Raw genomic sequence first — 14,137 nt, forward strand, 5'->3', positions numbered from 1 at the left:
GATCTTTATAATTGTTTTTATTTATTTTATTTTGTTTGTGAATTCTTGTCCTCTTTGTCCTTCATTACAGTTAGTTACAGTATGTGACTTAGAGGGAGTTTCCTCATGGCAAATAGTTCCTGTTCTGTTCACCACAATGTCATTGTGACAGCATCAACAATAAATTAATTAACTTCCTGCTAATATGCAAATCTAGGTGCTTGTTCTTTCTACAAACTGGATGTGACGAAAAGGGAATACACGTTAGGGAAATTTGACAAAATTACTTGCAATGATGTAAGACGCCAGATAATATTGATTTTTATTGAGTTATACATACTCACAGTGGTTGATTCAATAGCTTTGTGTCTCTAGGAAGCATTGCTGCGCCTTCAAATATAGCTCTATAATTTAAAAAAAAAAAAAAAGTAATGCAATGTCTTGACAGAGAATCTTCCATGTGACCAGAAAATTGACTTTAAAGATGTGGGCAATTAATGGGTAGCAAAGTTTGGCAGACAAGTAGCAGCTGTTGGGTGTGCGGATGGTGACCACCACACATTCACTGTCCTGTTGGCGGTTGGCCTTGTCACCGTGGCTTTGGAGATGCACCTTCTTTAATCCTCCCCTCCACAGAGCACGAGCAGGGTTTTCCGATAATCTCCTGATGTGTCACCCTGAGAAAAGTAGGGGAGTACAAAAAGTATTCATATACATGAAGAATATTCATGCATATCTGTTTATTATGACTACTCTCACACATTGACAAAATTTTCCCTGCATGCAGGAAGAAGACTAATGAGGAACATACAGTAAACACCAAGGCAACAGTCAAGAAATGATCAACAAATAAAAGGTAAACTGTTTTTTTAATGGTAAATTAACATAAATTTATTAATAAAAAACAATATCTAAGAAGTAAAAAAAGCTCTAAAACAATAGTTTATAGCTGTTATGAAACATTTCAAAACCCTTTAACCCGTAACTATTCATATACTACACTGTGGTGCTTTTTTTTTAATCTTTGGTAGTATTTATTATGGCTTTCAATGGACCGGAAAATATACCCCAACCATTTTATAACATTATTGTTTTTTTTTTTTTAATGTGAAGTAATTAAAACTAACAAGCTACAATAAGGCTTACACATCCCTGTTCAAATAATGATTTATTTTTTTATGATATAGAAAAGTACCATTTATGGACACATTAATGTGAGCCATAATGTGTACAACTCCACTGGGAAAAAAAAAGTAATCTTGTAGAGATTTGGAGTAAAGATAACAGATAATGTTGTTGCACAAGTCAGTAACTCTCATGTTAAACTGGAGTAAGCCCACACTTGGAACAATTTAAAGCATCTCCCATTAACCCCCCAAAAGGGTCACCTGTTCCTGTAAAGTTTTTATGACATTTTAATAGGATTGTGTAGAGGTTTCATATCCTGTGTGGGAATGAGAGGGCTTTCGAAAAAAGTGAGCCTGGATTTGATGTACTGCTGCCATTTGCCATTTATAAACAGTAGAAACTCATGCTATTTGCATGCAAGAGAGAAAAAGAAAAGACTAAATGTTGTGGACAGTGAGCTATCAAATATGAACAAAGTACCCAAAGTACTCACTTTCATAGTCGTGTTTGCTTGATGCCAGTGTGGCCAACAATTTAGCCACACAACATAAGCCTTCACACAATAACTCTTGTCTGCTGCATAATATACAGCACTATTTAGAAGTAGTTTCATAAAATATTTTGCAAACCCACAATGATGCCATGTGTTTATTTAGTTTGCATAAAGGCCACAGTCATATATCATTTGGAAGATACTATAGAAATGTTCCTGGGTACTTCCTGTCGCTACAGTTTACAGCCAATCACAAAACAGATAGAGAAAGGAAGTTGAGTATAGAAGGGGAATTCCTAAAGTGCTAAGAAAAGCCACAAACCCTCAGTCCATCACAAGGAAGTTACAGATCGCTCTGATCCATTGCCGACTGTGCGACTCACTCTCACACGATGCAACAGAACAAAACAAAGCGGAGGGGAGGGGAGGAGAGTGTTAGTGACCATGGAAGAAGACTTACGATCATTGTCTCTACCTTGATGAATTCGTGCAAAGAGGTGTCCTGCGTTTCCTTGAATTCTTTTCGAATGTTGAAAAGGTCAATCTCGCTACGGGACACCATGATCCGGATCAGCGCTCTGTCGTCCGTGCCGAGACCCTGCACACAAACAATTACAACAGATATCAACTTTGATTTTAATGCTAATTATCTGCACCCTACCTCTCTAAACTTGGGAATGTTTTCTGTTCTGGCATAATTGTGCCCCAGTCCACAATGAAAGGCTATTAACAACATAGTTTGCTACATCATGCACCATCACTAAACTATTTTAACCTTATTTTACTATTTAGGCCACGTGTATGTGTCATCATACCCAATGCACCGTGCATACCTTCATGGCTTTGTACAAACGGTCTGCAAAATAAGAAGGCTGGTTCTTTACACTACGGACTGCAAAGAAGAAAGAGTAAAATCAAGTGAAGTCCCGGAGGCAAGTGTTGCTGTAAAGCAGTGATGGTTTATTGCAAAAATTCTTGCATTACCTATGGCATAAAAGGCATTTTTTACATCTCCTGACATTTCCTTCTTGATGATCTGTTCGATGTCCTTGTTGGAGAAACGGACAAACTCCTGGAAAACTAATAAAACAGCAAGTTATCTTACCAACGCTGAACCACTTTGCACTCTTGAGCCCTGACTACATAGATAACATAGCTCTAATGTACAGTAAACACTTGTTCATCACGGGGGTTATGTTCCAGAAAACCTTCGCTATCAATAAAATCTGTGACGCACTCACCAATTATTAATCATGTTCATATATATAAGTTTCATACGTGCATTCCAATAACAATATGTTATATGTCACTGAGACATTTGCAGGTAAATTATTTTTCCACTTGAGATCACCATTCACACATATAACACAAGTACACGCCTACTAGACATGCCTCGTTGAGTGACGTGAACAGCAGTTCATGCAGGCCATTTCCCGAGTTAACCAGGCTAAGGTTGGTATTTTGGAACTTATTTCATAAAACTCTGACTGTGGCTTGTGTTTCAAACGAATAAGGTAGTCAGTACGTTTTCGTTATCTGGTAGAATTGATTATCGAGCTGACTGCATCAGAGATCTGCAGGACGTCAATTTGCACAATGTTGAACTTTTTAAGGCGGGACAGTGGATCAGCTGGAAAGCGTTGGCCTCACAGTTCTGAGGTCCCGGGTTAGATCCGGGACCCGCCTGTGTGGAATTTGCATGTTCTCCCCGTGCCTGCGTGGGTTTCCTCCGGTCACTCCGGTTTCCTCCCATATCCCAAAAACATGCAACATAGTTGGACACTCTAAATTGTCCCTAGGTGTGATTGTGAGTGCATGTGCCCTGCGATTGGCTGGCAACCAGTTCAGGGTGTACCCCGCCACCTGCCTGTTGACAGCTGGGATGGGCTCCAACATACCCCGCGACCCTTGTAGGGACAAGCGGCAAAGAAAATGTATGGATGGATGAACCTTTTAAACAAACTGACCATTTTTAAACAGAAATTCATGATGCAATGAATCTGGAATAATGAACCATGATGTAATGAGGGATTATGGCATATGAATAAAATTTTACATATGCCTTACCTTTCCTTAGATGGGCAAAGCTTCTTGTGCACAAAATACTCATGAACTTCATTACTCTGTCATCAGATTCAGCATTACATGCATCGGCAAGTTCCTGTTTATAGAAAGCAGAGCAATAGCTACAAATAGTTAAAGGTCCGATGCTGCCAAAATCAAATTTTTCGAACTTAATTTATGCATAACAACGGTTAGAGTGAGTCTGTGACATGGTTTAAGTTTTTATATAATAAACGGAATAGCGCTTGCAAAACAGATGAGTTAAAATCAATATCCTTGCGACATAGTTTCGTCATTCAACATTCAACTACCTGGCCTCTTTGTGGTTTGTACCCACCCACCAACTCAACTGAACAGCATTACCACATTTCTACATTTTAAGTAAGCTTAGCTGCAGACAAGCCATAAAAATAGCCTGTAAAGCATACATACAGTATGTCGTGCTATACAACAACAACACTTAACTATATTCAGAATTTATAATGCAACTGTGAATGAAATGCAACGCTTGTAGACGTTGTGGCCAAAATGTCCACGAGTGATGAAGATTTCAATTCAAGTGTACGTGAGCGGAGGACAAGCCTAAACCTCAAAATATCCTCCCCTCTTTTGGTATTGCCAAGGATCAATCAGAGCATAGCTGTTTTCTCTATTTAAATGTCTGTCTCTATGTGCCCTGCAATTGGCTGGCAACCTGTTCAGGGTGTAGAACCCCTTCTGCCTGATGACAGCTGGGATAGGCTCCAGCACTCCCACAGCCCTTGTGAGGATAAGCAGCTCAGCAAATGGATGGATGGATATTATTGTATGGCACTTGTACTTTTGTACGTTTCTAGAGCCATTCTGTGAGAAACCTTTACTCACCTGAGCATCTGTATTAGCCCTTTCATAATCTGCAGGGCCCTCTTCTCTTGCACCCTAAGCAGGGGGGAAACGAAAAATTGTGTAATCACACAGTAATGTTTGGCAACAAAAGATATTTGCCACATCACCATGTCTCAATGGAGAATAAAATGTTCCTGTCATTCTCGATGGGTGACCCATTATTCCTCTTAGTTCTCGTAACCCATTCATGGATAAACAATGTAGAAAGTTTATAGTAAGATGGTGTCCTCCCTGAAGAGAATGTGGAAATGGTGGAAAGGAATTGCTATATACCACTTACTCATCATATTGCTCTTACATAAATTATGCCAATTCTGCTCAAAGCCACAATTTGCATAATACCTGGGTTGTGATGGTCTTTTCCTTGGAATTTTTGTCACTGTGAAATCTTTTCTCAGTTTCAAAAGGGAATAACCATTGTTAGCATAGTGGTTTAGCGGAAGTCATTTCTCCCTCAAGAGTTTTTGGTTCTAATTTCAGCCATGGCCTTCCTGTGTGGGGTTTGTTAGTTCTTCCCATACTTGCGGGGGTTTTCTTTGGGTACTTCCAAAAATTCCACATTCCAAAAAACATACATCTATGTTAGGTTAAAGGAAGACTCTAAATTGTCTACAGGTAAGAAAAGTGTAAAAGTTTGTCAATATGTGCCCTACGATTGGCTGGAAGCCTTCTCCTTCTCCTCTTCCTGCTCACCTGTGAGGACAATCACTATCGAAAATAGATAAGTGGAATACCCACGACTAGATAACGATGATCAATATTATTTAAAAGTAATGTTTTCACCTCATTGTGTAGTAATTGTGTCTGAATACAGTGGTTACGAAAAGCATTTAGACCTCCTTAAACTTTTCACTTCACAGCCATTTGCTAAAACCATTTAAGTTCCTTTTTTTTCCCCTCAATGTGCACATGGAATGTCATACTGTTGAGGGAAAAAACAGAATTGTTGAAAATTGCCAATTTATGAAAAAAAAAAAAATGAAATAACACACAGCCAGAGGCGTTTATTTGTTTGGTTGGTTATTTATTTATATACCCTTTGCTCAGTATTTAGTTGCACCACCCTTTTGAGCTAATACAGCCATGAGTCTTTTTTTTTTCCCCACACCTGGATTTGGGGATCCCCTGCCATTCCTCTTTGCAGGTCCTTTCCAGTTCTGTTAAGTTGGATGGTAAATGTTGGTGGACAGCCATTTTCAAGTCTCTGCAGAGCTACTCAATTGGGTTTAAGTCAGGGCTCTGGCTGGGCTATTCAAAAGATCCTCCACATCTTGGCCTGAAGTTCTTCTAGCTCCTTCCATCGGGTAGGTGCTACTGATCAATGCATATCAAAAGTAGCAGGCATTCCAAAAGCTCATCCCTCTTACAATTCTTCTTTTCCTTTCGGCTTCTCCCGTTAGGGGTCAGCATAGCATGTCTTCTTTTCCCATCTAAGCCTATCTTGTGCATCTTCCTCTCTAACACCCACTGTCCTCATTTCCTCCCTCACAACATCCATCAACCTTTTCTTCTGTCACTCTTTTGTCTGGCAACTCCATCCTCAGCACCCTACCACCAATATACTCACTCTCTCGCCTCTGAACATGTCCAAACCATCTAAGTCTGCTCTCCCGAACCTTGTCTCCAAAACATCCAACTTTGGCTGTCCCTCTAATGAGCACATTTCTAATCCTATCCAACCTGTTCACACCAAGCGAAGTCCTCAGCATCTTCATTTCTACTACCTCCAGTTCCGCTTCCTGTTGTTTTTTCAGGGCCACCATCTCTAATGCGTACATGATGGCCAGCCTCAACCCTGTTTTCTAAACTTTGCCCTTCATCCTAACGGAGACTCTTCTGTCACATAGAACACCAGACACCTTCTGCCAACTGTTCCACGTTGCTTGGGCCCATTTCTTCACTTCCTTACCACACTCTCCATTCCTCTGTATTGTTGACCCCAAGTCTTACAGTCCCCTCTTACAATTGTGTTATTAAATTCTTGAACAGCAAAACTACAATTCCATTGCAATATGCTGCCAGTTTTCTACCTTGAGTTTTTGTTGTTACACTCTGCCAGGCCAAACAGTATTAATAATATTTACAACAGACTATTGCACGACTTGTCACTTTAAACTGCATACACTCCTTAAACCGTGACACCCTTTGCACAATTATCATTACAATGGACTATCGCTCCAATGGGCACTCTAACTGCTTTAAATGCTAGAAGACTGCATCCTTAAAAAACTTTGCACCACTGTGAGTTCTTATGAGGAAATAAAAGTTCCCTGTCAATTGACTATTGTCCTTTGTTCTCGTTAGTTCATTTGTTCTGTTCTTCGTACTCAACATGTATGTCGAACTAGGGCTTCACCAACTATCAGGGACCAATTCTTTGTGTGTTGTTACATACTTGGCCAATATAAGCTGATTCTGATTTTTCAACAGTCATGGAGTTGTTCTGAAGTTACTCCATTATTTTAACTGTGCGCTAAGAGCTATTGTATTGTTGAAGGGGAAACTTCGGCCCAGTCCAAGGTCCTGAACAATTTCATCCAGGACAACCCTGCACTTGGCTCAATTTCCTTTGATTGCAACTAGTCGTCCTGTCCCTGCAGCTGAAGAACACCCCCACAGCATCATATAGCCACTATCATCCTTCACTGTTGGGACAGGTGATGAGCAGTGAATGTTTCCCTCTACATATACCGCTTCGAATTAAACCCAAAACACTCTGTCTTGGTCTCATCAGACAAGAGAAATTCATTTCCCACCATGTTGGAGGCCTTCAGTCCTTTTTAGCAAATTCCATGCAGCCTTTCATGTGTCTTGCACTGAAGCTGGCCTAGTCTGCCATAAAGCCCCGACCGATGGAGGGTTGCAATGATGGTTGACTTTCTAATCTAGAGCTTTCTCCAACCTCCAGACTTCATCTCAGGAGCTCAGCCACAGTGATCTTTGTCTTCTTTTTTTAGCTTTCTCAGCAAGGTTTTTCCCCCTCGATTGTCCAGTTTGGCAGGTCATCCAGCTCTAGGGTTAGGGTTCTGGTCGTCCCAAACATCTTCCATTTAAGGATTATGGAGGCCACTGTGCTCATGGGAAACTTAAGTGCAGCAGACTCGTTTTGTAACCTTGGCCAGATCTGTGCCTTGCCACAGTTCTGTACCTGAGCTCTTCAGGCAGTTCCTTTGAACTCATTATTATTAATTGCTCTGACATGCACTGTGTGCTGTCAGGTCACATATAGACAGGTGTGTGGCTTTCCTAATCAAGTCCAGTCAGTATAATCAAATACAGCTGGTTTCCAATGAAGGTATAGAATCATCTCAAGAATGATCGGAAACCCATATTAAAAAAAACTATCAATGCAAAGGGTCTAAATACTTATAGCTGTGTGATATTCAGTTTCTTTTTTAATAAATCTGCAGAAATGTTAATAATTCTGTTTTTTTCTGTCAGTATGGGGTGCTGTGTGTACATAAATGAGGGATAAAATTAACAAATGATTGTATCAAACGGCTGCAATATAACAGAGGGAAAATTTTAAGGGGATCCAAACACCTTCCATAATCCATGTAATCACCTTCCATGTAATGCAATGCATATTGATTCCAGTGAGAGGATCGTAATTGAATATTACCTGCACAAGAGAAACGAGGATGCGGCAGAAGTGACCTGATGTGTCAGACTCAATGTCTGACTCTAAAGACTTCTTATAGGCTGTGAAGTTGAGATGAGATTTAAGTCTCTATCACATTTAAAATGATCCCGAACCCAAAATGTCATTACTGCTACCAACAAACTCACCTTCCTGATAGGCAGCATTCATGGCTTGTATTTCCTCATTGTTCCTGGTAACCAGGATCTCAATCAACGCGTGTTCATCAGTGCCCGCGCCCTGTGGAAAAGGCCGGAAAGTCTCACAATGGAGGATATGTCTCATGAGGTATGAGAGCAGCAAAACTATTTGAGTTTCACTTCAACACACAGTCTAAATGGATTTCTGCGCAATGTAACGTTCAAAGCCAAACAGTGAATGCATTGCCTATTGTAACAGGAGACTTCAAGCACTTTGCCAATTGCTGTGTAATTCTCTTAGTGAAGGAAAGCTTTGACACCAATGAGGGGTAATCAGGAATTAAAGCAGAACTCCTGAGACATGCTGCCACCTGGTGTGGTTGCATTGTACTCTCATTGACCTGAAAGAGGCGATGTCACTTCACTTTACTCCGTTACTCTGATCGACTCTGAATCGCAATAACTACCCATTAAAATACTAATAAACCACAGCCGCAGTTTAAAAAGTCCACTGTGGGACAATAAATGTCTTCTGGAAAAATGGAAAATGGATACAGATCCTACTTTCTGGTTGACCTAACAGCCAAAGAGAACAATTTATATAGTATATAACCATCCATCCATTATCCAAGCCACTTATCCTCACAGGGGTCAAGGGAGAGCTGGAGCCTATCCCAGCTATTTTATATATAGATTTACGAAACTCGCGCCAAAATTATCCAGCTCCGAATGGATAATTTTGGCGCGAGTTTCGTAAATCTGAAAAAAAATGCCTATGTCTCGTTTTGAAAACAAACTCTTCATATGTACAGACATATATATATATATATATATATATATATATATATATATATATACACACACACAGTATATATGCTCCTCAAATGAAATAAGCTTCCAACAATGAGCCCAAAGTCTGAATGTTTTTAAATACAGATCAAAAACGATTCTTTTTTTGTTCACGCTGACTAACTATTTTAAATCACTTTAAAATCCATCCATCCATCCCATTTCTATTCTGCTTATCCCCACTGAGGTTGCAGACATACTGGTGCCTATCTCAGCTAACTCTGGACAGCCAGGGTACACCGTGAACTGGTCGCCAGCCAATCACAGGGCAAACACAGGCAAACAACCATTAGCGCACACATTGTGATAGTGAGTCTGAATGGTTGTTTATTTATGTGTGCTCCTCAATTGGCTGACAACCAGTTCAGGGTGACAGATGGAATTTGCTCCAGAATTACCACGACCCTCGTGAGGACAAGTGGCTCAGAAAATGGATGGATGGATGGATGAAATGTACAATATAAATAAAGCAGCCTTACCTATATGTGTATATGTATTGTTTATATCGTGTTGTACAGTTTAAACCAGTGTTGCCAACCTTTTCAATTCCCTGCACTTATCAAAGAACTTTGAATTTGTTCTTGCACCCCCATCAATGCTAATTACTTTATCTGAATTTATTCCCGATTTGGGCAAATGCATTTGAAATTAGACGTCACCTCTATGGCCTTCCTCATCATTTTGGCATCAAACTCAGCTGGGGTCAACATAAGACCAATGATTAGTCTCTCCAAGTTCTTTGACAGTTCAGACTTGAGGTCCTTTATCAGATCCTGCAATCAGTGACACAAATTAACTCTAAACGTTTTTTTTTTACGTTATTACACATACATTACACATTTATGTTGTTAATATATATATATATGTTCATCAGCAATCATTTCTTACCCTCCCCAATAGTGATTTGAAGGTCTGTCTGATCTCTTGTCTCTGTGCATTGCTTCTTTGTGCAATAATGTCAATAATTGCATCTTCATCTGTTCCTGTGGAACATGATGGCATTACAATAAAGTTAGTCTATATATTTTGTATACATGTTTCAACTGTAAAAAAACAAAGTTACATACCAAAACCTTTCATGGCTTTTCTTAACGCTTGTGCATCGGCAGCAGGGTCAAAGTTGGCTGAAGGGACAACTGTTGGCCTCAGCTGGTAATGTGAAATGCAACAAATTAGATTCTGGTTTAATGAACACATCATGAGGTTGTAGGTCAGACAAGCTTCAATTCTTTACCTTGACAAAGATAGACGTGTTAAACCGGCAAGCACGCATATGAATCATACAAAAAAAATGTACATTGGTACCATGCATTTAACATTTTTTGTAAAACTGAAATCTTTGTTAGAGATCATGTCACAGCGAATAATGAAATGGGAGAACTGAAAATGCACTTTTTTTAGTCAGAAACTGTGGAAGCTGGACTCTTTTTGACATTTGCCTTCCAAGATGAAGCAAAGCAAGACGACAGAAACGCAAAAATATGAAGTAACTGCAACTTGGTGACTCTATCGTAGCCTATGTTTTTACAAAGCATGCATTAAGATCATTTGTTAGCACCGCATTCAGGAGATCACTGCAAGGCCAAGCCAAACCGTCCAACGACAACTGAAACTGCAGCGAGAAGGAAGGCCGAACCTTGACTTTGGTCATGGAACTTATTTCCCACATCTTGTAGGCTATCTGAGCTGCTTCCGGGAAGAACTCTCCAGCTAAACTGCAACAATCAGTGCGATACAACAGAGCACACTGAGCATCGCGGCAAACTCACTTTGAAGCACTTTCAGAAGGGCTCGTGACACTTCGATTGTGGGGTTGTGCTCTATCACCCCCATCAGGTTGTTACTGTAATTTAACATGATACGTTTACTTACTCATCATCACCTCCACATAGATTCAACAGAGTCCTCTTGTAATCACCTGATGTGTCATCCTGTTTGCAGCAAGCACAATATTGCACATATCACATATGTACTTAGATGTACTCATAGAAAGACGGACTCTTCTGCTTTTCCATTACCTTGATCATGTTGTAAAGTGACTTTTCATATCCCAGCCTGAAACACTCGCGAATATCCAACATGTCTATTTCGGAGCGACAAATCATGATCCTTATCAGTGTGTTGTCAGCAGTACCGAGACCCTGGCGATGAAGTGCAACTGGTTTATCGCGGAGCCACAACAGTTTAACTTTGCCAATGTTTTACTTCTTTTAGTCTCACCTGAATGACGAGACATGTGCTTGGTGTGCTGTATATTTACCTTCATTGACTTGTAAAGGCATTTGGCAAAGAACATGGGAACACTGCGTATGCACTGGACTGCAAGACAACAAATGAGAGATTGTAACTTCAAAGTATGATACTGTATGTTCATTTAGTAGTTGCAGTATTTCGGTAGTTATATTGCAAATGAATCATCTGTGCTTTGTATCGTGTCACACTACTTCTGCACTACTTTTAAGTCACTTTGTCCAAAACAATCCCAGAATTACTCAGGACATTTAACAATAACACATCAATGGTCGGTTACTACAAGATAAATAAAATTCAGATACTAAAAAATAAAAAATAAAATCTCACTATCAACTTTTCTATTAATTTTTCGGGTCTCACACAATTTTAAAAACAATGAACTGTGACATTAGCAACATGTAACTGTAACAATTAATGTAGTATTATTATTATTTTTCTTGGTTTTACTCTCAACAATGTTCATTGACAGAGTTTTTTCAATAAATAAAGATCAGTGCCTTACCGACAGCAAGCATTAGTCTCTCAAAGTCTCCAGACAACTCGTTCTTGATGCTTTCCTCAATGGATTTTTCTGCAATCTTCTCGTATGCATCGAAAACTACAAATTCAAGACATATAGTACATTATGAATGCATCTCAATAGATATTGCAATCACAATTACTCCTCATGTTAGTGAAATCATCTGTATTCTACTTTCACTACTGTCTTCAGTGCAGAATGAAACATTAAATAAGAATAAATGATCTGGAATAAAAAATACAATTTGCTTCAAAATTTCCAATTGACCAGCGACTAACAGAATAAATATCTGTTGCTATTAAGAGTGCAATCACAAAGTGCAACTCAATGGAAGCGAATACTGTTTAAACAAAATGTGAATTAAAGGTAAATATATCCTAAGGTCACATTGGAGGAATGAGTAAAAATTTAGATGTTCAGTATATATAAATAATACCATCCATCCATTTTCTGAGCTGCTTATCCTCACAAAGGTCGCGGGTGTGCTGGGGCCTATCCCAGCTACAGTATCATCGGGCAGGAGGTGGGGCACACCAATTATTATTATTGTAGGCCCTTATTAGTTTTTATCTTATATAGTCAAGTGTAGAGCCTCAAATTCACATTTTAGACAAAAATCACACCTGTCTGGAGTTACACTGAATAATTCTAAATGCCACATGTGCGTGTTAATTCTCCTTGCGTGCGCTCACCCATGCGGAGGTGGGTCACACTGCGGTTTCCCAGTATCATGATGAATTTGGCCTCATCTGTCCCCCACTGCTCTTCACCGGCAGCATAAAGGTCCTTTTGTTGAAACGAGTAGGACAAGAGAAGACGTGATTGTAAAAACACTTCATTACGGTGCAGTCATAAATAGAAGTATACGTTCCCAAGGCTAAAAGAGCAAGCGTAAAAAGAAATTGGATTGAAAGCAGCTGATTTTCTTGTTTCATGAATGATGAAATGGTGGGTCCCCAAAGTTTCAGGGCAGTGTAAACTTCAAGTACAGAGATACCTCCAAGGTCAAACAGTGTATTCTCTGGTGCTGGTGGACCTGTAAATTGGTTCAATTTCAAGCAATTTTTCCCATAAGAAATTCTGGAAACTCTATTGTTTCCCACTCAGAATTGTCACATTATAAAGGCTTAAGTAAGTGAGTTTCTTTCGAATTGTCCCTTTCGGGGTTGCCACAGCGTGCCATCTCAGATGAACGTGCATATTTGTCTGGCACATGTTTTACGCCGGATGCCCTTCCTGACGCAACCCTTCTCAGGGAGTGAAGACCCCGGTAGGATACGAACCCACAACCCCTGGTTTACCAAACCAATGCTCTAACCACTGAGCTACAGGGCCTCTAAAGTAAGTTTCTTTCAGCTTGTGCCCTTCCTGACACAACCCTTCTCAGGGAGTGGAGGCCCCAGTGGGATATGAACCCACAACCCCTGGTGTACCAAACCAGTGCTCTCACCACTGAGCACATTATAAAGGCTTAAGTAATGTTTAAAATATAGATATCGGTCTACCAATTACCAACCCCAATTCCAATGATGCTGAGATGTCACGTTGAACAATAAAACCAGAATACAGTGACTTGCAAATCATGTTCAACCTATATTTAATTGGGTACAATATAAGGACAAGATATTAAATGTTCAAACGGAGAAACGTTACTGTTTTTTAGCAAATAATCATTAACTAAGAACATGCAACATGTTCCAAAAAGCTGAGACAGGGTCACGTTTACCACTTTGTTACATCACCTTTTCTTTTCGCAATATTCAGTAAACATTTGGGAACTGAGGTCATTAATCATTGAAGTTTTGTAGGTGGAATTCTTTCCCATTCTTGCTAGATGTACAGCTTCAACTGTTCAACAGTCTGGGGTCTCCATTGTCGTATTTTACGCTTCATAATGCGCCACACATGGCAGGCAGATCTAGTCTAGTACTCACACACTTTCACCACGAAGACACGCTGTTGGAACACATGCAGAATGTGGTTTGGCATTACTGGCATTGGTACTTTTATTTATGTTTAAGACAACGTCCCAACTTGATTGGAATTGGGGTTGTAAGATAATTCAAAACTACCCACTCCTTGAAGAAGCCTGACAAATACAAAATGGAGAATCTGTCACATTGCTTAATCTGTAGTCATAAAATGAATATAGCCTTATGTTGTTTAACTAAAAAGGCGTGGCAAAA

General features: G+C 39.7%; 1 protein-coding gene across 3 annotated transcripts in view; it reads right to left on the reverse strand.

Moving 5' to 3' along the window:
- anxa6 (annexin A6) overlaps positions 1-14,137 on the reverse strand; it is a 20,344-nt gene continuing 6,207 nt past the window's right edge. Inside the window, exons 9-25 of one of the 3 annotated variants that reach the window (XM_061835392.1) lie at positions 12,644-12,737; positions 11,934-12,029; positions 11,439-11,497; positions 11,197-11,319; positions 11,051-11,109; positions 10,815-10,893; positions 10,246-10,327; positions 10,067-10,161; positions 9,838-9,951; positions 8,339-8,429; positions 8,172-8,251; positions 4,529-4,582; positions 3,668-3,761; positions 2,585-2,680; positions 2,434-2,492; positions 2,076-2,198; positions 1-656 (exon numbers count right to left, since the gene is read on the reverse strand). In XM_061835392.1, the coding sequence (XP_061691376.1) occupies positions 597-656; positions 2,076-2,198; positions 2,434-2,492; positions 2,585-2,680; positions 3,668-3,761; positions 4,529-4,582; positions 8,172-8,251; positions 8,339-8,429; positions 9,838-9,951; positions 10,067-10,161; positions 10,246-10,327; positions 10,815-10,893; positions 11,051-11,109; positions 11,197-11,319; positions 11,439-11,497; positions 11,934-12,029; positions 12,644-12,737 (1,458 nt within the window). In that variant the 3' untranslated portion in view covers positions 1-596. Of the gene's footprint in view, positions 657-2,060; positions 2,199-2,433; positions 2,493-2,584; positions 2,681-3,667; positions 3,762-4,528; positions 4,583-8,171; positions 8,252-8,338; positions 8,430-9,837; positions 9,952-10,066; positions 10,162-10,245; positions 10,328-10,814; positions 10,894-11,050; positions 11,110-11,196; positions 11,320-11,438; positions 11,498-11,933; positions 12,030-12,643; positions 12,738-14,137 lie in introns of those variants that run through there. The other 2 variants (XM_061835391.1, XM_061835393.1) reach the window with 2 other exon arrangements.

Source organism: Syngnathoides biaculeatus, chromosome 11, assembly GCF_019802595.1.
Source record: "Syngnathoides biaculeatus isolate LvHL_M chromosome 11, ASM1980259v1, whole genome shotgun sequence".
Lineage (NCBI taxonomy): Eukaryota > Metazoa > Chordata > Actinopteri > Syngnathiformes > Syngnathidae > Syngnathoides > Syngnathoides biaculeatus.